Genomic DNA, 22,892 nt, shown 5'->3' with positions numbered 1-22,892 from the left:
TGCAGTGGGGCCACCTCTCCGCCTTCGCACTAGAACTTTGAAATTTAGCTCCTTGGCTCTGGTGCCTGTATGGAGAGCCCAAGGCCAAGGCCAAGGTCTGGGAAAGCGGATACATGGGCTTGGGGTGCCCCAAGGCCTGGGAGGAGGTGCTGCTGGCATCCCCTGAGACCTCCTGCCCTGATGGCCGAAACTCTATAGCCTTGACCACCGTCTTGAGGGGAAACTCCTTCTAATCTGTTCTTCATATCTTCAGGGTGATTCTCCAAATGCCATCAGGACAAGCTGCTGGCACCCACAGAGCAAGACTGCAGCCCCCGTGGACCCAAAGTCTGCGCCCAAGAGCTGAGCTGCGTTTTCCCTCAGCTGATGCTTTTACTCTTTGCTGGACTGGACCAGGCTGGACACCAGATTAACGAGTTTGGCCGGAAAGGCTCACAGAGAGACAGTGCCCGGCGCTCAGTCTGGGCCCTAGCTCCCTCCAGCAACCTTCCAACCTCCCACTGCTTCCTCCTGGATCTTGGGGTGACACTATAGATGGGGAGGGACCCTCTACTTGCCCAGGCGCCGTCCTTGCCTGCGGCAGGCGGCCCACAAGCCCTCCCTGCTCTGAACAGGAAGCACCTCGCCCATCGTGTCGGGGCCGGAGGCGAGGTGCCCTGGGTCCCGAATCCTTCAGGAACGGGCTGCAGGGAACGCTGGAGGGGAGCTGCCCTCCCGGGAACACAGGCCGTGGGCCTGGACGTCATCAGGAGGGGCAGAGACCCGAGCCACCTGCTCTTCTGTGCTCATTACAGGCCAGCTGACCGAATGAGCTGCGAAGTGCGTTTGGAGACAAAGGACGGCTGGACAGGGGCCCATTTTCCTTCTGCAGAGTCCACATTTGAAAACTGCCTTCAAAACGGCCCAGCAGATGTCCCCGAAGCAGCTCCCTTATCAGATTGGACCAGGATCAACGAAAAGGCCACCGCGGACATGCTGTTTACGTCTTTCAACATCGCAGGCCCCCGGCTGGCCTCTGTGGGGGAGACTCTGGGGACACGGCCGCGCCACCCGGGCCCCGAGTCTGCCCGCGAGGCAGCTTCTACAACTGCGGACATGGGATGTTCCCTCGCGGGCACCTCCCGATCCCATCTTGCCCCTCCCCTGCCCCCCAGAGAGAAGCGGCCGGGTCCTGGCAAGGAAGCCCAGCGTGGCACACATTGCGGGTGGCGGCGTCACGAGGGGCAGATGCTGCAGAGACGGGAGGCAGGTGGAGGGAAAGGATCGTAAGCCACCTGGGGTGCCGAGCCACATTCGCTGTCACCGCTCGAACTTGGGATTTCAGCTCTATCAAGGGCACAAAGAACATTTGTTTTCAAACAAAAACATTCTTCTCGGTGCCACGGAAAACTGGAAAACTTTAGTTTACAGTAGACATGCTTCTGAAGACTCGCATCCTCCCAGGTTTCTCCGTGGCGACAAAGAGGGGCTCAGAGCGATGCTGAGGCTGGACGCGAAGGCTTGGGGTGCCCGTGGGAAGCCACCGCTGTCCTAACCCCTTCTCCTCTTGTACAGGGTCTAGCGACCCCCCCGAGGAAGGGGGTGAGACGATGGAGGCTGGCCAGGGGTGACCCAGAAAAGCCAGGATCAATCTTCTGAGCCACCACTGCACAGCACCCCACTCGGGACAGGGGAGGAGGAGAACAGCAGCTGCGGGGCAATGCCACCTCCTGCCTTATCCCTGGGCTTCACTGGGAGGCAGTGGCACCAGGCAGACCGCAGCCCCACACGCTGGGTGCGGGGCCGGCATGTTTCAAAAACAGCAAGGACAGCCACCAGACAGGGGCTGGTCTAGAAGGACCCTTCTGGCCCCTCCAAAGACAGCAGGGCAGCCTGGGGTCTCTTGCTGTCAAAGCGTGGCCCCTTGAGCCTCTCTGCAAACGCTCCATGCACTGAGAGCCCACGCCAGGTGCCGGGACAGGGAGGCTGCCACGCCAGGCGCCCCTCGGGGCGCCTGCAGCCCGGGCTCTGGAAAGCGGCCGGGAGCCCTGCCTGCCTTTGGCTGTCTGTCTGCTGTTCTTCCCTGGAAACCCCTAACGGCGAGGGATGGGCGGGAGGGGCTGTGCAGTGGTCCGCCTGCACGTGTGGACAGCAGCCCTTGGGGAGACAGCGCCATCCCAGGACTGGAGGAGGCCCAGAAACCGCGAGCTGTGCACCCAGCACAAGTTAATTTCAGGTTGACGGGTCCTGGCCGGTCAGCACAGAGGTGTGGTCACTCACCATCCCCTCTGCAGGGAAGGGCCTGTGGCTTGTCTGGCTTAGCATCCTTCCCAAGTGGCCCAGCCCGGCCCAGCCCCACAGGTCCCAAGGTGAGGCCTCTGAACCCAGCAGGACGCTTCTACCTGTGTATCTGGAGGTGTGCCTGGCTAGGTTCCCTTTGGAGCCAACCCCCTTCCCCCAGCCAGAAGCAGGCGCTGTGTGCTCTCTGTCCCGGCTTGCCTCTGCCCCAGCAGGCACTTACTGGGCGCTCGGTGGGCACCCGCCAGGCACTTACCGAGCTCGCCTGCAGCCTTGATGTCGACGTTATCGTAGCCGCTGCCTATCCGCACGATCACTCTCAGGGCCTTGAACTTCTCCAGGTCCTCCCTGGTGAGGGTGATGGTGTGGTACATCATGGCGCCGACAGCCTCATTTAAAACCTGTGACGGGGCGAGCAGAGCACAGGTTGGAGGCCCCCATTGCCCTTGAACGCGCAAGGGAGGATTCCAGTGGGCAAACAGCCAGCTAGGATGCGGCTGGGTGTTGACAGCTTCCTGCAGGCGAGTGGCCCCCGGCTGTGCTCAGGGCCGGCTCGGTGACGCCGGGGGAATGGGTGGGGGGTTGGGGGGGGTGGAGGCGTGGTCAGGGAGGCCCACGGAGGTGAGAGGGACTGGCCAGCAGGGACCTGAGGGTGAAAAGGTGGGGGACCAGACCGGCGGGCGGGGTGAGGAGGGCGCCCACCTTCTCGTGGATCTCCTGAGTGGACTGTGCGTCACAGAAGGCCACGGTGGCCAGGTCCTTCAGGATGGGCATCTCCACGGTGCAGTCTCTGCCGTCGAGCAGCGCCACCAGGGGGCGCGGGTGCAGGGGGCCGTTCATGATCTGGGGGCGGATACCTGGGAGGCGGGGACAGGACGGGAGCGGTGGGTGAGGGAGGCGACCGGCCCACACAGGGCGGGGCCGCGCAGCGAGGGGCCGGGCCTCCCGCACCGGCCGTGCTTCCCAGTGAGGTACCGCAGCCCACCGTCCATGCGCCTCCCTCCGGGGAGGATGCTGGGACGAGCCAAGGAGGAGACCGAGCAGCAACGTCTGTGCAGCTCCACTGCCGCAGGAGCTGAGATGCCTCCGTCCGCGAGCACACAGGCAGCTAACAGCACTGCGGCGCGAGCTCTACCGCCACAAGGAACTCGGGCCCGGGGACCCGGTCAGGCCCACACCTGCCTCTGCCACCGGGGACAGCACGGTGGCTCCCCGTGTGCCCCCAGACCACCAAGGCAGGCTCCGCCTCCCGGCCCCTCCCTCCGCTGTGCCTTCCTGTTCCCGCAGCCCTTCCACACGCGCACCAGAGGGTCCAAAATGAGATGGGACAGCTGAGGCACCGGCATCCCACGGGAGCTTTTCCTGGAGGAAACCCCTGGGGGGCAGGCGCCCTGGGCACGGCTCAGGGGCCCTCTCACCTGGGCCAGGTGAGGAGACGAAGCCAGTCCAAGATGCTGGAGAAGGTGTGCGCGTGAGGCCAAGCGGCTTGCCGGGGACTCAGAAGACCGAACGGAATTTCTCAAAGGACCACAGAGTAAGCGCCGTTTGTCGGCAGCCTAGACCAGCCAGAGCCGTCTCACGTCTTGGTGCTTCTGATGGAGGCAAAGGATGCTCGGCCCCATAGCTCGGGGGGCACAGGCTGGGGGTGGGCCTCCCTACACGCTGCCTAAGTGCTGGTTCTGCAGCCCAGCGCAGCCGCAGCGCCTCCAACCCAAACGAGGGAGGAGTGTCCACCCTCCGCCATGGGGGCCCGTCACAAGGGGCACACGGGCGGCACACGCACCAACCCAGGGCAATTCATCCACAAAACCACTCCGCCTCTCAAGTTCACACGGGAAGGTCTTGGATTTTGGTCCCGATGTTGAATCACCATGACCCACCCCCCTCCCGGGCATGGGAGAAACACCCCTGGGCTTCGGGAGAAACTGCAGCACTGAGGTGGCCAGGACAGGGCACCTCCCGTTTTCTCATCAAATCACAAGTGTTTGCTGTCACAGAGCACACAAGCTGTCACAAGAAGACAGCTTTCCACGCATCTGAGGCTTTCAGATGTTCAGATAAACTCTGATCGTGGCCACCGCACCAGGCCCGGCTCAGCGCATCTTGTCTCCTTCCCCACACACAGAATCTATTTATCCTCTTCTCTGGTGGCCGTCTTGGCCACTGGGCTTGATCGGGCTCCTGAGGCCAAAGCGGGAGCCGCAGGCATGCTTATCTGCGGGACCTCCGCCTCCCAGCTCCGAACGGCTGGCAAGGGCTCCCCTCCTGGCAGCCCTGAGACTGGGTGGGGCCCCTCCTTAGGCACCAGGGCTGGGGACCCAGTCAGCCACACGCTGGGGCCAGATGCTGAAAGAGGAGCCCCCCCCCCCGTCTGGTGCTGTGGCCGCAGTGCCACTGGAGCTGCACAGGGCGGGGGGTGGGCGTCCCGCATGCCCGCACGGCCGCCACCCCAGACGGCGCTCCCACGCCACAGCTGCAGCATCGGGGGACAATCATCTCTTTGAATGCAGAGCAGAGAAGAGGCTTTTGTCCTGGCCTCAGAAGAACAGGCTGGGGTGGCCAGGGGGGAAGCGGGCCACCTCTGGGCGGCCCCGGGCTGGGCCTCGCAAGTGACCACGGACCCTCCCAGCCCGCGAGCGGCAGCCAAAGCCCTACTGCCTCCTCAGGACCTGGATCCCCAAGCGAAGCTGAGCCTCAACATTCTCTGTCCTGGGAGGGAACAGGGATCCCCTACCCCGCATCCTCGCCAGCCCTCAGCTCACACGGCAGGCGGGGAGCAGGCCCCAAGGCTGGCGGGCTGCTGGGGGGCTGGCGAGTGCCCCACTGGCATCCTGCTTTGCCCAACAGACAGGTCCACGAGAGCCGAGGTGTTGTGCGCACGTGGGGAGAAGGTTCCCCCAAAGACCAAGGCAGACAGGAGCCCCGGAGACCCCGCGGAGGGAGAAGGGGGGAGCCGTAATTTCGCATGGGTCCCACACCTTCTCACTTCTCCCTTGACACAGCACCACCGTCCCCCTTAGAGAAGAGGAAACGGAGGCACAAGGTGGAAAGTACTGCACCGGGGGAAGCAGCTGGAAGGTCGGGCGGCTGGTGCCAACTCGGGGTCGACGCACAGAAGCTCCTACGCCTGCCCTCTCTGCCAGGGGAGGTGACCACACCCCCAAGGACCCACTCTCCTCCTCCGGATTCCGCCCCCGCCCCACACACCTACCCTCGGAGCGCAAGGTTGGGCTCCTGCGGGACACAGTGAGCAGACGTGCTTGCTCACCCCGGGCTGCCCCTCCCACAGGGTGAAGAACACCCCGACTTCACTCTGGGGGTTGCTGGCAGGAGGGTTAATCAGACAACGTTTCTAAAGTTCATGATCACGACTGGAAATCCGAGTTGTTAATTAAAAAGCAACCACATGGGAAAACGACGGTGGGCACAAGGCAGGCGTCTGGAGAGGCTGAGGTGCTGCCGCCAGCCACCACGCGTCCATCCGCAGCGGCGACGACGCATGCATCCCGTTACCCGGGAAACAAACTCCGGGTTGCCTAGCGATCGCCTTCCTCCCCGACTTGGGTCGCCTTTCTCTTTGGCGAAACCCACCCGTTGCCCTCGTTCTGGCTGGGCATGCAGAATGCAGCTGAGGCTGGTCCACAAGACCCCAAGCTTCCTGAGGCCCGAGGATACCTCGGGCTGCAAGCTCTTTATGGTAAGGCAGGAGACGGAGATCCGACGGGGATCATGCTGGCTCAGAGGTGCTCAGGCTGGGGAAGGATGCTGGGTGGGGACAGCTGGGTGCGTGGGGGGAGTGGGCGAGATTCACAGGTGTTTTGCACGAGGTGCAGGGACTATTAGTGCGGGGCTGCTGAGGATCAGGCTTTACGGGGACCACGTGAGACCCCCAGCGCTGAGGATGAGAGACAGCTTAGCCGGGTCACTGCCAAGGTCTGCTTCTACAAAGAAAGAGGCCGTACCGTATATACATGCTCCTTCCCTTCAGTTCCAGAAGGGACTCAGCCACCTGCACACCGTAGAATCCAAATTACTTTCAAGCCACCGTGCCCAGCACCCTCTGTCCCTACAGTCTTGCTGGAGTCGGGGACAGAGGTACCCAGAAGACCCCAGGAAATGCTGGGAAGATGAAGTTGCAATTAGACTTTTTAATCTCACCTCACGTTCATCAACATCCTTCAGTGCTTCTAACAATTTGAAAAAATTTTAGTGTATTAGAACAGAATTGACACATTATGGATTAAGAGCTACGGCATTAAGATGGCAAATGACCCTTTCAGAGACTATGGAAAATGGGGTACCAGCTCAGGGGCTGGCTCTCAGGCTGGAGGGAGAAGCCCTATTTCCTCTACGGTCAAGGGAATTTAGGGGAGAAAGGCAAGGCACAACGTTTAATGAGAAGTCATGAAAAACGGGTCTGTGATCAAAAGCTAGGCTACCAACTACTAGACACTGCTAGGACCCCAAGAAACAAGCCCCACAAACCCCAAGACTGGTAGGAATCACACAATGCTGGTTGATCTTATTCCCATTTTACAGTCAAGGAGACAAGCTAAGGGAACAAGGAGAACTGCTTCAAACAGCACCAGAGACCCCGCAGAATCTGAGGAAACACCTGCGAATGAGGGTCAGAGGGTCCTGGTGGCCCTGTAGTCAAAATGATCGTATTCCCTTTCTACAGTCCCCTTTCCACTGACGAACTCTGTCTGTGTCCATTCAGAATAATTCCAGCTGCAACTGGACACACCTAGGAAAGGGTACCAGTGCTCTGCTCTCAACAACTTGTCCAGCATTAACTTTGCCGGGTGGAGAGCTCAGCCGGCTCCCCTGGCGTCAATTACTTGCTGGTTTCAGGCTCGCTTTGCCACAAGCAGGGACGCAGAGCCCCAGCTCCGGGCCAGCTCTGACGTCCGGCCCGGACCTGGTATTGCTTCGAGCTGCAGCTGCACACAAATAATTGTGCAATTAGACACACTCAGTGGAAAACAGAGACGACGCCGGGCTGAGATGCCGGAGTTTTGTCAAGAGTGGCCAGCGGTCCAGTGAATGCCAAGTGCAAAGGCCTCATGAATTCCAAGGTGGAAAGGGGTGGGCCCCACGGAGGACTTCGGTAACTTTCTGGCCACCCAGCCTTGATGCCACCTTATTTGGATAACAGCACCGGATTTCTTCTTGGAACACAGGCTGAAAGGGCTGCTGTTGGCTAAAAGGGATGACGTGCCCCTGCCATGCAAAGCTGCCCTGTGGCGTTTCTGAGACCCATTTTCTGGCCTTTCTGGACACCGTGTGAGTTCAGCTGACATCCTTCCCACAGAACCATGCGTCATTTTCCGAGGTCTGAGTCGGTTTCTGTTGCTTGCAACTCAAGAACCGAACTGTCTCAGGGACATGATTTTGCTGCTTTCAGATTTCAATTATTGAGCAGTTTTACCCCAAAGGAAAGTGGCTGCAATCATCGTGTTTGACCCAGCAGGCAGACAGGCCTCTCTTGTTTTTTAAGATTTTTTTGATGTGGACCATTTTTGAAGTCTTTATTGAATTTGTTACAATATTGCTTCTGTTTTTATGTTTTGGTTTTTTGGCCACGAGGCACGTGGGATCTCAGCTCGCCGACCAGGGATCGAACTGTGACCCCCTGCGCACTGGAAGGCAAAGTCGTAACTACTGGACCGCCAGGGAAGTCCCCAGAGAGCCCTCTTTTAACAATGGACCCGATTTTACGAAGCATCCCAACACCACAGCAGCCTCAAAACCCCCATGCTAGGCTGGCTGGGATAACGGGATGACGGTCCCATGTGCGGATGGCCACACCTGTGCACGGTCACCTCCTTGCTCACGTGACGGGGGTTGGCCACGTACAGCGGGACTACGCCTTGAGGCCCCCCAAGGACACACACTTGGGGCTGCGACCACTGAGGGAAAAGGACCTCCCACCACACAGCCCAAGTCCACCCAAAGGTCTTCACTGCTGCCCAAAGGCAGTCGCCAGGATCCTCTGGGCGGCACCCGTCGCCTGGACAGCTGACGCCAGAACAAGTACCTGGAAAGGTCCACAGACGGGAGACCCGTGCAGGCCTTAGGAAGACCTGAGACAAACGGCGAACTGCCCCACACGCTTAGCACGAGGTTCTGGAAGCGGTCAAGCAAACGGATCCTCGGCTCCCAGGACTGGCCCGCTGGCCTGGAAGGCAGCCTGCACAGCTCCCATCCTCACGTGCAGGTGGCCACGCGGGGAGAGGAGACGCAGCCGCACGGAGCCCAGCCTGCTCCGGAGTGGGCAGGCAAGGACACGCCAGGCCCGCACCGGCAGCCCTCTAGCCTGAACCACCTCCCAAGGGTCTGATCGTGTCTCCCGCCACCCACGGAACAGCTTCCCCTTGCACACAGCCGCTCCCCCAATGAAAAGGCCACTTCCTGCAAAGCAGCTGAGCTCGACCCTCGCTGGCTGGGCTCAGCAGCCTCATCCCCAGCAGGCCAGACGCAGAACCAGATCTAGGGTCCGATAAGCGGCGTATTTCACAGGCTTGCATTTCCACGACCGAGAGCTGCAACTCGTGACCGGGGCCAAACCAGGAACCAGATGCTGACCTTGGGACATAAATGAGCCCCTGTCTGAGACTCGGCTTTCAACTCGGAAACGTGGCTGTGTTGCGGGGTCTACCCAACCGCCCGGGGCCTGCGGCGGCAGAATCCTGCCTGGGAAAGGAGGCTGCGGAGCCTCACGTCGGGGTGAAGCATCTCCCTCGCTTTGTAAACATGTTTATCCGCGTTATAAAAACTGTTCTAAACTGTCAACAACAAATGTTCTGCAGTTGGCTGGAGTTGATTCAGAAAGCAGTTCTGGAAAGTGAGGGAAGGCAATGCCTGTCCCAGACGCCCCGGGGAGACGGGTGGTCCGGGGAGACGGGTGGTGTAGAGAGCGGCCGCAAGGCAGTGATTCGCAGTAAGATGGGTGTCGCTCACACAAGTGTGGAGTCTTAAAAAAAACAGTGCTGATGAACCCAGTGGCAGGGCAGGAATAAAGAGGCAGACGTAGAGACGGACGTGAGGACACGGGGTGCGGCGGGGGAAGGGGAAGCTGGGACGAGGTGAGACAGTGGCACGGACTTATACACACCACCAAACGTAAAATAGCTAGCTAGAGGGAAGCAGCCGCATAGCACAGGGAGATCAGCTCGGTGCTCTGTGACCACCTAGAGGGGTGGGAGAGGGAGGGTGGGACAGAGACGCAAGAGGGAGGAGATATGGGAACATGTGTATATGTATAGCTGATTTGCTTTGTTATACAGCAGAAACTAACACACCAGTGCAAAGCAGTTAAACTCCAATAAAGATATTTTAAAAAAAATGTGTGCTGGGGCTTCCCTGGCTGTGCAGTGGTTGAGAGTCCGCCTGCCGATGCAGGGGACGAGGGTTCGTGCCCTGGTCCGGGAAGATCCCACATGCCGCGGGGCGGCTGGGCCCGTGAGCCGTGGCCGCTGAGCCTGCGCGTCCGGAGCCTGAGCTCCGCAACGGGAGAGGCCGCAACAGTGAGAGGCCCGCACACCACAATCAATCAATCAATCGATCAATCAATCAATAAAATGTGTGCTGCTAAGTGTGGCACTACTTTAAGGTTAAAAAAAAAGGCAGTTACCGTTGGAAATCTCATCTTTGTTCCCACATTGCTATCTGCCTTTCCATTTGACAAACTCTCTTCTCTCTGCGGTGTCCCTGGGCAGCTCTCCCAGGCCGAGGGAGCTGTGTCCACTTCCCTCCCACACCTCCGGGCCAGTCTGGGATGTGGCCAGGCCGCAGTTTGGTTTTGAAAACTCAGTCAAGTGCAGATATGCTCTCCCCGCACAGCAGACAACCCGCTTTTTCTCAGGTTGCCTCGCTTTTCACGTCTCGTTTTGCACCCGGTAGCTCCCCGCTCCAGGAGGTGTCCTCCTGCCTGTGCCAGGCCTGGCCCTAGGGGGAGTGAGCCCTTTGCTTGCTGGCCTGGGATCTTGGGCAGAAACGTCTCGGGATGGAGGTGATGACCAAGGAACAGTGTACCTCCAGCCCGGAGGCTGAGGACGAAGAGCAGTTTCTGCCTTTAGGACCTGAGAGAATCACAGTGTGGTTCCTGGCCAAGGTGCAGGTACAGGGCAGTTACTGAAGTGGACGTCGGCCCACAGGCTGTCAGCTGCTCATCAGCTTTGTAGGCTAAGGCTGCCCCCTCCAAAGTGGACCCTCAGACCCAACCCACCCTCATTCCTTCCCAATTCCTTCCCTCCAAGCTCTGGCATGTGAGAGCCTGGCCTGGTTCTAGGGACCCAAAGAGGAACCAGACATGGACGCTCCCTCAGGGACCTCTAAACACACAGGGAATCTGGCTTATGGAAGAAACAGCTTTCCTGAAGGTACTTCAAATCTGGAACATGAGGGAATCCCCTGGCGGTCCAGTGGTTAGGACTCGGCACTTTCACTGCTGGGGGCCTGGGTTCAACCCCTGGTCGGGGAGCTAAGATCTCACAAACCACGCGGCATGGCCAAAAAATTAAATTAAATTAAAAATTAAAAAAAAAAAACAGGAGCATGAAGTCAGTTTCAATCAGGGCCGAGATGTGGAAGGCAACTTGTTTAATACGGTACAATTGAAATCGGAACATCCTGAAATTCAACGCAGCCTGGAGCTGAATGGCCACGATGAACCTTGGTGTGTTCAGGGCTGAGGAAGAGGAGAAAGTAAAGCAAACCTGGACGACGGATGCAGATACACAACTCCTCTTCTGTGCTCATGGCAGGCATCACTAATTGATCCCAGCACTCTTGGCCTCAGAGTCCCTGTTGACCACAATGCCCTGAGGGCTGCCCTGCAAGGCTAGCTGACATCTGCTGGCCAAGCTTAAGTGCGCTCAGCCTCCTCTTGGAATGGGTAAAGGAAGGTGAAGGTCAGCGTTCCACACATCCCACCGATACCGGGAGCATGGAAAGAAGCGGGGAGACGTAGGGAGGCCCCAGGGGAAGGACACAAGGTCCCCACAGCCAGGAGCAGACCGCAGACCTCCTCAGTCACTCCGGGACAGCCCTCCGTTCTGCTGAGAAGGGTGGGCTTCTGGAGAGGAAGGGGAGAGAGACCCCAGAGTGGGGCTCGGCTCTGTGGCAGGTGCCTGGGTTTGCACCCACCCCCTCGCAGCAAGGACCTCACCTGTACCTGGCACTGTTCCCGATGGTCTGTGACACCTGCCCCCTTCCCAACGTGACTGATGCTCCCCGCGCCAGGAGGGGGCTCCACTTCCCCAGCCCCAGGACACGTGCTGACCTCGACCTTCAGTCTGACCCACGCAGAGCGACAGAGGTGCTGTGGCGCCTCTTCCAGGGCTGGGCCTCCGGGGTCAGCGTCACACCATCCAAATTCACACAGGAACCTGAGACTAGCTGGGAGCTGGGAGGACTGGGAGGAAGGACCCTGGGGCCGGGGCCCAGCCGTCCCAGCTGAGGTGGGGAGGCCACCACAGACTGTCCAGTCCCAGCTGAGCTCAGCTGCCTAGAAGCCAGGAAGTTCTGGAGTGAGCACAGGCCAGCTAACCTGAGCTCTGCAGTGTCAACACACCCAGCCATCTAGAACCTTGCCCAGCAGGAAACTTTCAGTCGACCCTGACTGAGCGCTAGCCCCAAGTCAAGTACTTCTAGAAACACAGCGGGATTAAAGGTTGAAGACAGAATAACCTGGCTGAAAACTAGCACTGGGGAATAAAAAGGAGTGAAATATTTTTTAAGGAAAGTGCAGGTGGCCGTGCCATCACTGTGTGTATCAGCGGCTACTGGCACATCTCGTTTCATTGCACTTTGCAGATACCGCGCTGTTTTTGTTTTTAAAACAAACTGAAGGTTTGTGGTAACCCTGTGTTGAGTAAGTCTACTGTCACCATTTCCTGCATATTTTTAAATTAAGGTGCGTACACTGTTTTTAAAGACAACACCGCTGCGTGCTTTACGGACTACAGTACGGCGTAAACACAACTCGCATACGCACTGGGAAACCAAAAAGTTCGTGCAACTTGCTTTATGTGCGACATTTGCCTTATCGTGGTGGTCTGGCACAGAACCCAAGTTATCTCTGAAGTATGCCTGTGCGGGCGCTGCCCACAGGCCCCCGTGATGAGTGGCGCAGCCAGGTAGGAAGGAAGCCCAGCGGGCAGTGCACACGCAGCCCTCTCCTCACCAGGACTACCAGCGACTGGAATGCTACTTGGTCTTCTAAAGCCGGGTTCCTCTGCTTAGCTGTGAATATACTAATCACCACCACCCTGGCGCGCTGAGAGGGGAACGGTATAGGCGTTTGAGTTATACCTCTCAATAAAGCTATTAAGAAAAAACACAAGTGTGGGGAAATGTGGCCTCACCGGGCCCTCTGAGCACCCAGGGGCTGGGCTGTTCGGGTTGACCCACACTAAGGGGGCTCCCGGAAGGCTGGGTGTGCTCCATGGGGGCAAGGGCTGGGGGGCGGCTGGTTTGAAGCCACTCCTCAGCCCTGACTTTGGTGTCCTCTGCAAAAGCAGCTGGAGGCTCGGCCCACAGATGGCTACAGAGCGCCCTGACAAGTAGATTCGCTTCTTAAATACAACGTGGATCTTCACGAGTCACGGCCTTCAGGTGAGATGCTCTCAGGCCATGTCGCTTGTAGCTCAGGTAAGAGCTGGGCAGGGAGCTCCCCCTCCCCACTCAAGGCTCGCTGGGTGAACGCCGCCAACCCAGCGGCGTGCACGCCCGAGGCGCGTCCTTTAAGCGGAGGCCTAGACTCGTGGGACGCATATCACCCAGTTAAGGAAAACCTGACAGACTACAACTCCCGTACCTCCAGAGAGACAAGCATTTGTTGTACTTTAACTGTGACTCCTTAGAGCTGCCCGGGGAAACTGTGCCGGCAGCCTGACCGGTGCAGGGTCCGTACCACACCGGGGAGCCGGAACACAGAAAAGTGATAGATACTTTTCCTTCGCCCAGCAGAGCTGAAGCACAAAACCAGAACCCTTTATCACTTGATTAAACTCATTCTCTTAGACACTCACGCACGCCACATGCCCCCGGCGTGCTGCACTGGACGCACCCTTTCCAGGGTGGCTCCTGGTCTTCAGTGTTCGCCCTCCCCAGTCCCAAGGGAGCCTCTTGTGCTCCTGGTGAGCCCCTCTGCCCTGAAGAAGCGCCTGATGTTCTGTTTGGAAATCTGGTGCTTCCCACTGGGGGCAAGGCAAACGGCACGCACTCAGACCGGGCCAGAAAGAACTGACCGGGCCAGAAAGAACCATGCAGGGCATCACCGAAAAGCAAACACACCGCCAAGGAACACATTTCAAAGCAGCTGAGGGTGCTCGGCCCTGCTTCTACTTTGGGGGAAACGTGATACATGGCCTGCTTTCGCCCGAAGGCCTGGCCTCACGTGGGTGGACCCGCAAAACCGGAGGAGGGATAAAGGGACGTGGCCTGGGTGCAAAGGCTGGAGGCTCTGGGCTTGGGGACCAGCAGATCCCCGGGTGCGAGGACCCACTGGCTTCCCGTCCACCTCTGCAAGCTTCTCAACACGGCGACAGTCCCTGGAGGGGCAAGGGACCGCTAGCTTACGCCTGGGGCGGGGGACAACCTCAGCTGCCCCTGCCGGTCGGGCGCGCACATGCTCTGCGCCTCCTTTCCAACCAACAGCTCCGATGGAATGCCCTGTCTCCGCCGGGAATGCCGGGGCCAGAAGGCACCCCAGCGGCCTGTGCCTTCCCCAGGCCCTCCTGCCTTATGGCAGCTCCTCCAAGCCCGTGGAAGAGATGAGCCTCAGGACCTCGCCCTAGACCACAGCTAACAGGGCGTGAACTTCTCAAGGGCAAAAGGGGGCTCTCAGGCCGCTGACCCAAAGTCAGGGCTCAGCCAGCCAAGCTCACCCACTGCTCCTTGGTCAGGGCCCACCTTACCTCCAGCCACTGGCCAGCAGCACCACAGCAGGAGGCGGAGGCAGAGACTGGCCGTGAGGTGGGCGTCCAGGGCCTGCTCTTCCCCCGTGGTGGCGGCTCCACTCTGGGCCAAGCTCACAAGCCAGGAACCCTGAGATTCTGAACTCGAGGGCGGCTTTCCAAGTCCTGAGCTGCTCTGGAGCTCGCTGCAGAGACCCCCCCCCTGCCCCTTGACTCAGCGTCACCTGCAGATTAAAACAGCTCTCTGCAGCCAGGGGGTCCCTCCACCACAGCAATCAGACCAGACTGGACAGTGACGTGCCTGGGAGCTGGGAAACACCCGAGACCAGCCTCAAGTTGTAAAGTAGTAAGTCACGCAGCTGGCACCGCTGCCCGGAGACATTTTTCCTTCATTGACTTGCACACTTTCATTGCATCAATAAAATCACCTACACACCCCAAACCAGCCCACACAGGCAACCCAAGGTTTGGGTAGCCGGGCGACGGCGAGCAGGTACGGGGACACTGTCCCCGGGGCACCAGGACGAAGAGACGAAGCCAGTCCCGTTGGCTCTCGCCTGTTCAGACGGGCTGCTGTGCTGGGTGCTTCCCTTGCACTTTCCCATTCAAACCCTGTGTCAGACAAACCCCTTGAGGTCGGCCGCTGCCGACGGGGAAGCAGACTGTGCGGTGAGAGAAGCTCATCCAAGGTCACGAGAGTGACCACGTGGGAGAGGCCAGGTCTGTCTCACATCAGCGGCTCAGCCTCAACCCCAGGGCTCACCGCGGACAATCGGGGACATCACAGGTCACCCCTACATCTCCCTGGGGATCAAACTGCACACACCTGACACTGACAGAGTGACAGATGCCACCTGCCCAGCCCTGGGACCCACCCACTCCGATGACAGACAGGGGCCGTCACCTCAGCAGGGATGAGGCAGGTCTTCAGGTCCCCCTCTGACCTCTGACCCCGGCACTGGCTCGCCTACAAATTACAGACGCTTGGCTGCGAATTCATAAATCACAAATCAAGAACCACTGCCTGCTGCTCCTCACGGCAGAGACAGACCTTCCCCTTTGGGGTCACTCTGCATTTGTCCGTCACTGGGGTGGCAGCTGCCAGGCACTGTCATCCCGTGGTGCCAGGGAAGAGGCAAAGCCCCTCCCTCCTCCGTTCCTCCCAAGCGGAGGCGTGCCCAGGGCCCACCCCAAGTCCCTCCGGGCTGCTGCTTGCCCCCGGAGCCCTCAGGGCCATGGAGACGGGAAGGCTGCATCCAGGTAAGTCAAAGCCCCCACAGGGGGTATAGTGACCCATGAGTACACGGCCCCGTCCCCCAGCCACTCTCAGGGACACATACTCACTTCGCCAAGTCCTAAGAGCCACACCCGTGAGCCTGGCTGATAAGAAACCTGGTCCAGAAGATATCAGCTTGGCCCTTGACCTCTGCTCTGCCCCTTAAAGGATTAAGCCAGGGCTCAACGTGCCTTCCAGAACTGTCCTTACGAGAAGCAACCTGGAGGTGGCCTCTGGCCAGGCAGGGCTTGCTGAGGCACTGGAGCCTCAGGGCCTCGGGGCTGGATGAGCTCAGAGGACTGAGCTTTGACCAGCTCTGGGCCAGGTGGACAAGACAGAGCCGGGGCCCAGGTGACCCACAGCTGTTGGGTGTCACGGGCCTCTCACACCCAGTCACCACCTCAGACGGAGGGAGGACACAGTCTGTCCCTTCGAAACAGTAACTGCAGAGCCCGTCGGGCCATCAGGCCTCAGAGGGTAGAGCTCCTCACAGCAGCATCTTGCTAGAAAAACCCCGCAGCCAGTAGCGAGTTTACCCTGTCTGTTTCCTTGAGGTTTCAATCAGCCTGGGGAAAAACGCGGGCCACGCCCTGCGCCACCAGCGCTGGGCGACCTTGCTAGGCCTGCCCCGCAGGGCCCTGCCCAGAGAGCCTCCTCGGCCCCCTTCGTTACTGCGCAGAGATTCATTTAACAAGTAGCTCATTAACGGTGCCGGGAGCCCGTCCTCGGGAGTGTGTGGCCAACGCCAAAGGAAAAGCCACCCCTGCTGGCACCGCTGGGTCACCGTCTCCTCTCGCAATTGTGCTTTGCTGCCCTGAGAGCATCGTCCCGGATGGGGGAGCAATCGCTGGTTCTCTTATCAACGCCGAACTCAGCAGCAACTCCAAGGACCACATGCGAGGCACACAGAGTCTGCTCTCCACCCATAGCCTCCCCCAAGCGGGGGCTGTTCAGAAATCCGTGCCCTGCCTGGAGCCCCGACACTGGGCAGGGAAGCCGAGCAGCCCAGGCCGGTGTCTCCCCCTGGCCGGGGGCTGAGAAGGGACGGGCTGAGCCTCTGAGCCCCGGGGACTTCCAGGAAGGCCTTGCCCACGGCGTGGGGACCGCTAGCAGAGGCCACTGGGTATTTCACTTATTTCTCAAGTTCTAAAAACGTGCCATGGCAACAACAGAAGGGGATGTTTAAGACAAATAAAGTGAAATAAAGACGAGAAAAGAACAAACGGACGCCAGGAGTCTGGCAGAGGCAGGCGCTGCAGGCCCACACGCTGGCCTGAGTGCCACCAGCTGCTCTGTGATGGGCTCATGCCGGGCTGGTGGGACCAGGGGAGGCCGTGGTCAACCCACTAACAGCATAAATCGCCTGCCCCGACCCCTCTCCAGGTGAGCATTTGGAGGGGCCTGGCACCAGCAGGTGGGCTTCGGCACAGACTGGGGCCGGGGAACCCCTTGGAGGGGGTCCCCAACCAGGCTGAGGACACTCCACTCTTCCTGGTGCCTGCAAGGGCCCTTCCTTCCAAAGCACAGAAAGCAGCAGTGGAACGACACCGGCCCTCCAGGCTCGCCTGGCCAAGGTCGACTGGGGGCCGCAGCAGACGCGTCACTAGGAGAGCAGGCCGGCCTACGCGCGTGCCCCACGCCCCGAGCCCTCCTGCGCTGCTGCCTCGCTGGCTGGCCAGCCACCTGGAATCACACGGACCGACTCCACCAGGGCCCCTAAGGAACAGACAAGATGCCCTTCTCCCTGAAGGCCACTGGAAGAGCCTAGCAGACTCGGGCTTATTTTTCTAACTGTACTGCCTGGACCGAGGGCCCATAAAAACAAAATACCGCCCTGCTTCTTAGCTATGGCAGCCACCAAGGCCGGGACGGAGACGGTAGAAGCACGAGGCTTTCGGGTAACTGAGTTTTTCCTATGGCTCTAAAACCCAAAAGGAAAGTGATTCTTAAGGACCCTTTAACAGGCTTGCTGTCCGGCAGGCCAGAGGCCAAGTGTGCTGCCCTTAGGCCCCAGAGCAGCCAGGAGGCTAATTCTCCCAAGTGCAACAGCTGGTTGGACGTCCCCGCCCTGCTCTTTTCCTCTGTAACTTTATGTCTTAAGCGATCCAGGCTCAAAGCCCAGTTCATAGGAAAACACTAGAACCCATCACAAAGTCATATTTATTCCTTCAAATGTAAAGCATTTAGTAGACAACTCCCCAGCCGGAAAAGCCGGTTAGGTTGAGAGGGGAGCTTTAAGCACCGGAGATGGAGGGGGAAGGGACCGGCTCAGGCTGGGCTGCTGGCGACAGCATTCAGCTCCCCAGGCAGAGCCCCCTCAACTGAGAAGAATCGCCACTTCCCTGTGGACTTGGCAATGCCCACCGGGGGCTGGGCTAAAGGAAGCAGCAGACACCCTGGAGAGGAAGTCAGCTGTCTGCTGCGGGAGAAGCCCAGCCAGGCCCCAAGCCTGCACCTGTGAGCTTAATCAACTTCGACTGGATAAGGCCCTGGTAAAAATTTTAACAAAATTTTTAGATGAGATGCAGGAAATTGTCACAAGGTAGTAGAGCCTGTGAATGGGAGGGTGTAGGTTGAGGCATGATGGGGAGGGAACACTGCACATCTAGAGCGGATGCTGATTCTTTGGACATGTTGTTGAGGCGGGGAGAAATTCAGCTCGTGATTGCTCAGAAAAAGGATTTTTTTGAGCATAAGGGCTCATCGGTCCCATCTTAGGAGCAATGTGAATCTTTCAAGAGATCTCATTTCCCTCTTTACTTTGGTTGCTAGGAAGCTCAGAGTGAAATTCTCACCTGTCCTTGTGCACAGGACTGCAGAGGGTGCTGAGTTCTGGCCTTATCACCCAGCTTCATCTTTTCCTGCGCTTATTTTCCATCCACTCAGTTTTACCCTTGTGTGTGTTAGAGCTCTTCCTGATAGCCAGGCTTAAATCCTCTTAGGACCAAAGAACATTTTACATTCCATTTAATCACACAGAAGAATTAATTTCCTTGACTCTCCCAGAGGGCAGCACAGTACAGAGGAGAGGGGCTTGGCTCTGCAACAGAGCAGCGTGGATTCAAGTGCAGTCCTGCAGGGTACCAGCTAGGGACAGGCAAGCACCAGTAGGTGCCCCTGGGGCCACACAAACACTGAGCTTACCCCTGCGCAAAGCCTGGGCCAGCCCACGTGACGTGGTCCTCAGAGCTCTCTGAGGGGTAAGCAGGTCCATCTTCCCAATGTCACACTTGGGGAAGTGAGCCTCAGAGCACCTTGGGACTCCTACTCTGGAATCACCCTCTTCTCGTCCTCTTGCTGACATGGACCTTGGTTTCCAGCATAGGCTGGTGTCCCCCGCCCTTCCCTGACTTCATACCACTGTTGAGTTTCCCATGCTGTCCTAACGTGCTGTGCTCGGTGGTTCATCATGACACAGCGACCAAGCACAAGTCTGGAGTCAGACAGGCTGGCCCCCAAAATCCCTGTCCTGCTGCTGTGTGACCTGGGGAAGAGTGCTAACCTCTCTGAGCCTCAGAATTTTCATCTTGAAAGGGGAAACACCTACAGTCTTCCTGGGAATTCAGATGAGATAACTGGTCAAATGCTGCAGAATGGTGACATTTACTCTTATTTATTGGGCTGGGTGAGTCCTAGATGCACTCAAGGCTGGCTTCTCCAGCCCCGGTCCTGGTAGAGAGCAAGAGGCGTATCGGGGGCAACTTGGGGCCAGGAGCTCCCTCTGAGCCCTGCGGGGGGCGACGTGTTCCTAACCAAGCCAGTATCCGGAGGACTCGCTCCCCACCGGCCTCACCAGCACTGCACACAGCTGCGCTTGGAACACAGGCATCGGAGTGAGTTCCGGCTCTCCTCCCGTCCCTGGGAGCACAGCCCAGAGCCCTCATTTACTAGTACAAACTCCGCACCAGAGTCTTCTCACCCAGCTCTCCCACGTTTAAACAAGAAGCTGTTCCGCTCACATTTGCAAACCCTTCCTGGGATCAGTTCTCAACAGCACTCAGAACGCATCCCCGGGAACCGCCCACCCTCTCAGTAGGGACAAGTGTTTACAGGTTTGAATCTAGGCTCTCCTAACAATTTGGCAAAGGGTGTTTTATTCATATGATGAGCGCCACTGTTTGGCTACGTTTAACTGCCCTGTACCTTCCTGTTCGGGAGCAAGTAAAAGTCAACAGTCTTGGCTTTTTTTCGCCCCTTCACATGAAAAACAACTAAAAAAGTCCTTTGTGTAAGCCAGCCTCAGAGGTGGGTAAAACACACCCAGCAGCACATTAACTCAAGCACATTTAGCTTCTATATTGCTAACAAGGGCTGATCAGTTATGGATTAAAGCACTATTTCCCTTTCATAAGCTTAAACAAAACAAAACAAAACAAAACCCGTGTACTAGCAAAGAGCCTATCAAACAGCTTTAGAATTCTTGCCTTGTGTAATCTTAGGGACAAGAAATAGGTTCCAAACACCTGAAAATCTTCCATGTTAGTCTATGTTGGTTTTTCCCTTTTAAAAACGGTGCTGGGACAAGAGAGTATCCACAGGCAGCAGAATGTAGTGGGACCCCTACCTCACTGCAGGTTCAGGTCAACTCAGGATGGTTCAAAAGGACCTAAATGTAAGAGCTAACACTACACAAAACTCGTAGGAGGAAAACGGAGACACAGATCTTCATGACCTTGGACGATGACACCAAAACCACAGCAACCAGAGGGGGGGAAAAATAAACTGGGCTTCATCATAATGAAAACTTCTGTGCTTCAAGGACAATATCAAGAAAGTAGAAAGACAACTGCAGAATGGGAGAAAATATTTGCCAATCAGGTGTCTGATACCAAGAGCCAGTGAGGGCTTCGGGTTTTGCTTCCTGGGCCCCATGGCCCACCCAGGTCCACCCAGTAGAACGTAAGCTAGAGAAGCCCAGTGGGCACTGGACACTCAAGGGCAAGGGTCACGTGGAGAAGTGATGCGGCGAGAGGGGCTCTGTTGGCTTTGCCTTTTCTTGGGCAGATAAATGCACCGAGGCTCGTCCCATCTGTGCATTGGGCGCAGGCGCTTGTGTCCCCTAGAAAATCCACTGGCGCCGTGGCCGAGACTGCCACCTCTTCTAAGCATTTCAGAGAGGCAATCATCCGTGGAGGAGTTCGGGGTTGGAAAGAGATACTAATACACAGAACTGTTACCTAGAGACCAAAGCCACGTCCAACAGGCCACTTCCCGAAGGCAGAGGCCAGTGAGGCCCCGCTCTTCATTACTCAGAGCCACTCTGTGAAACTGGAAGGCTGAACGCCCATCTAGAGAGGCGAAGGCATGGCCAGCCTGTGCCGGGCAACTTGGTGCTGTTCAGGCCACACAAAGAGGGTCTGGTGACAGGGGCTTGGGCAGAGCTGGCCGGCGTCCAGCAACAGTCTCAGCCCCCCATCTTCCTCTGAGAGAATACAGGTCAGTTCCTTTAAACCAACGCGCAGGAAAGCACAGCAAGGGACAGCTTCATTAACCACCTTCTCTGTGTCTCACATCACATTACGCAGCCAACCTACAATGGCCTCAGAGTCTCCAAGTGGCCGGGAGCCCGTTTCACCAGCCAGGGGGGCGGTGGGGAGGTATTCCCAGATTATTAGGCAGAGAACTGGGGTCCAAACCCAGGTCCCCACAGATCACACTCCGTGTACGATCACCGATACACACCGCCGCAGAGGGGCTCAGAGCCATCAGGGTTAGGGGTGGGGTGTCACAGAAGAGGCGAATTGACAGGAGGGTCCCGATACCCAGTTCTGTGAAAGGCCCGTTAAGCTTTTCTGTGACTCAGGCCTGGCAGCGTGCGTGGCCCTCTGCCCTGGCACAGATAGCACCTGGGACGCCTCCAGGCCACCACACCACAGCTTACTTAGATGCTGTCCTCCACGGACAGAAGGACCAAGTCCAACCCAAAAGGTCAGAGGAGGCTGTTCTGAGGGACAGATCGCTGTGGGATAAGCCCAGTCTCTGAGCCGAGCGCACCAAAGCCAGAGTCCTGCCTCCCGGCCCGAGAGGTAACCAAGGAACAATGACAAGGATAAAAGCACCACTGTCAAAGCTGGCCCAGCAAGGGGGGGCACCCTGAGTGAGGAAGGGAAGACGAGGGAACCAACCAAAGGGCGACCTTGCACTCTAAACCCACGCACCCAGTGGCCAGCCCGAAAGACCCTCCAAGTGCAAAAGCAGAACAAAAGCCTGTCGATTTTATCGACCTTGGACTTGTTTCAGGTGTTTTACTTGGAATGGCCTAGCTGTCATCACCGTGGAAGTACATGGCTCCTTCCCGGGCTCCATCTGGAAGGGAGACTGTTGGGGAGAGGGGCCCCGGCCAGAGGAGACGGCGAGTCCTGCTGGGTGACCCTGGACGAGTCCCCTGCCAGCTCCACGTGGCTAGGATTTCCTGACCACGGAGGTACATCACTCTTCAAGAAAGCCCGTTCCAGGGAGTCACCAGGCAACAGCCAGGGGGCCGCCACAGCCTTCTCGGGCCACACCCACACAGACAGCCACCCTTGCGCTGGCTTGGGCCGCGTCCTCTCCCTTAGCCCCGCCGCAACGTCTGCAGTTTGACTGTCATTCTGGAGTTTCAGCTCTGCCCTCAGCACACTCACGCTCCTCGGGGATGCTTCCCCGAGGGCCGCAGCCTCCCCACGTGTGTCCCTATCCTGGCCCTTGTCTCACACTCTGCAGTGACCGTTCTTTTATGTATTATCTGGGCGGAGGGCGGGGGGACGCACCTGAAGCCCAGGCTGGGGTGCGTCCACCTGTGAGCACCAAACATCTGACCCCCAGCCCGGAGCACAGCAGGGGCTGCAGCAGCGCCGAGGGGACCAGCCCCCAGGGGTCTGTGCTCAGGAACCCTACCCTGGACCGCAGCCCGGGAGAGGTCCGTCTCCCTGGGCAGAGGCTGCAGGATCCTGACAGCGCAAGAGCTGGCGTCTCCATCCCGTTGCTCTGCAGGGCCAGCTCAGGGGCACGGTCCCCACATACTGACGTGCGGGGGTCTGGCTGAGCCCACCCTTCTCGGGCTGGCTCTGCTTTGCGGGTGGGGAACGGGTGTGATCAGTTGGCTTGGCGGGAGGGGGTCCTCCCTCCTCAAGGGCCCCCTCCAGGCTGATGGTTTGAGGGTCATCACCCTCAGAACCAGGGAATTCGTCTGGACCCCGCTCCCCTGCACAGATCTTCATGTGCAGAGGGACCTTCAAAAACAAAGGCAAGGACACGGGCAGAATCACCAGGCGTGCGTGGGCCCGACAGGAACGATCCTCCATTCTGGTTCTGACGGGGTTTCCTACCCAGGAGACCCGGCGTGCACTCCCACGGGGCTGGAAACCAGTGTCACATCAAACACTGCCACGCGAGTGGCCAGCTCTGGCGACAGATAACACTGTGACGCCACCAGC

The 22,892-nt window shown here is 58.4% G+C and overlaps 1 protein-coding gene across 19 annotated transcripts in view; it reads right to left on the bottom strand.

Moving 5' to 3' along the window:
- The window catches only part of CTBP2 (C-terminal binding protein 2), a 162,403-nt gene that overhangs the window by 9,934 nt on the left and 129,577 nt on the right, over nucleotides 1-22,892 (bottom strand). For all 19 annotated transcript variants that reach the window (XM_067024355.1, XM_067024345.1, XM_067024358.1 and 16 more), the window contains 2 exons: nucleotides 2,980-3,134; nucleotides 2,534-2,678 (listed from right to left, as the gene is read on the bottom strand). In XM_067024355.1, the coding sequence (XP_066880456.1) occupies nucleotides 2,534-2,678; nucleotides 2,980-3,134 (300 nt within the window). The remainder of the gene's footprint in view (nucleotides 1-2,533; nucleotides 2,679-2,979; nucleotides 3,135-22,892) is intronic.

The sequence above is a fragment of the Kogia breviceps genome, chromosome 2 (assembly GCF_026419965.1).
Source record: "Kogia breviceps isolate mKogBre1 chromosome 2, mKogBre1 haplotype 1, whole genome shotgun sequence".
Lineage (NCBI taxonomy): Eukaryota > Metazoa > Chordata > Mammalia > Artiodactyla > Physeteridae > Kogia > Kogia breviceps.
This window is presented reverse-complemented; position numbering and strand designations above follow the sequence as displayed.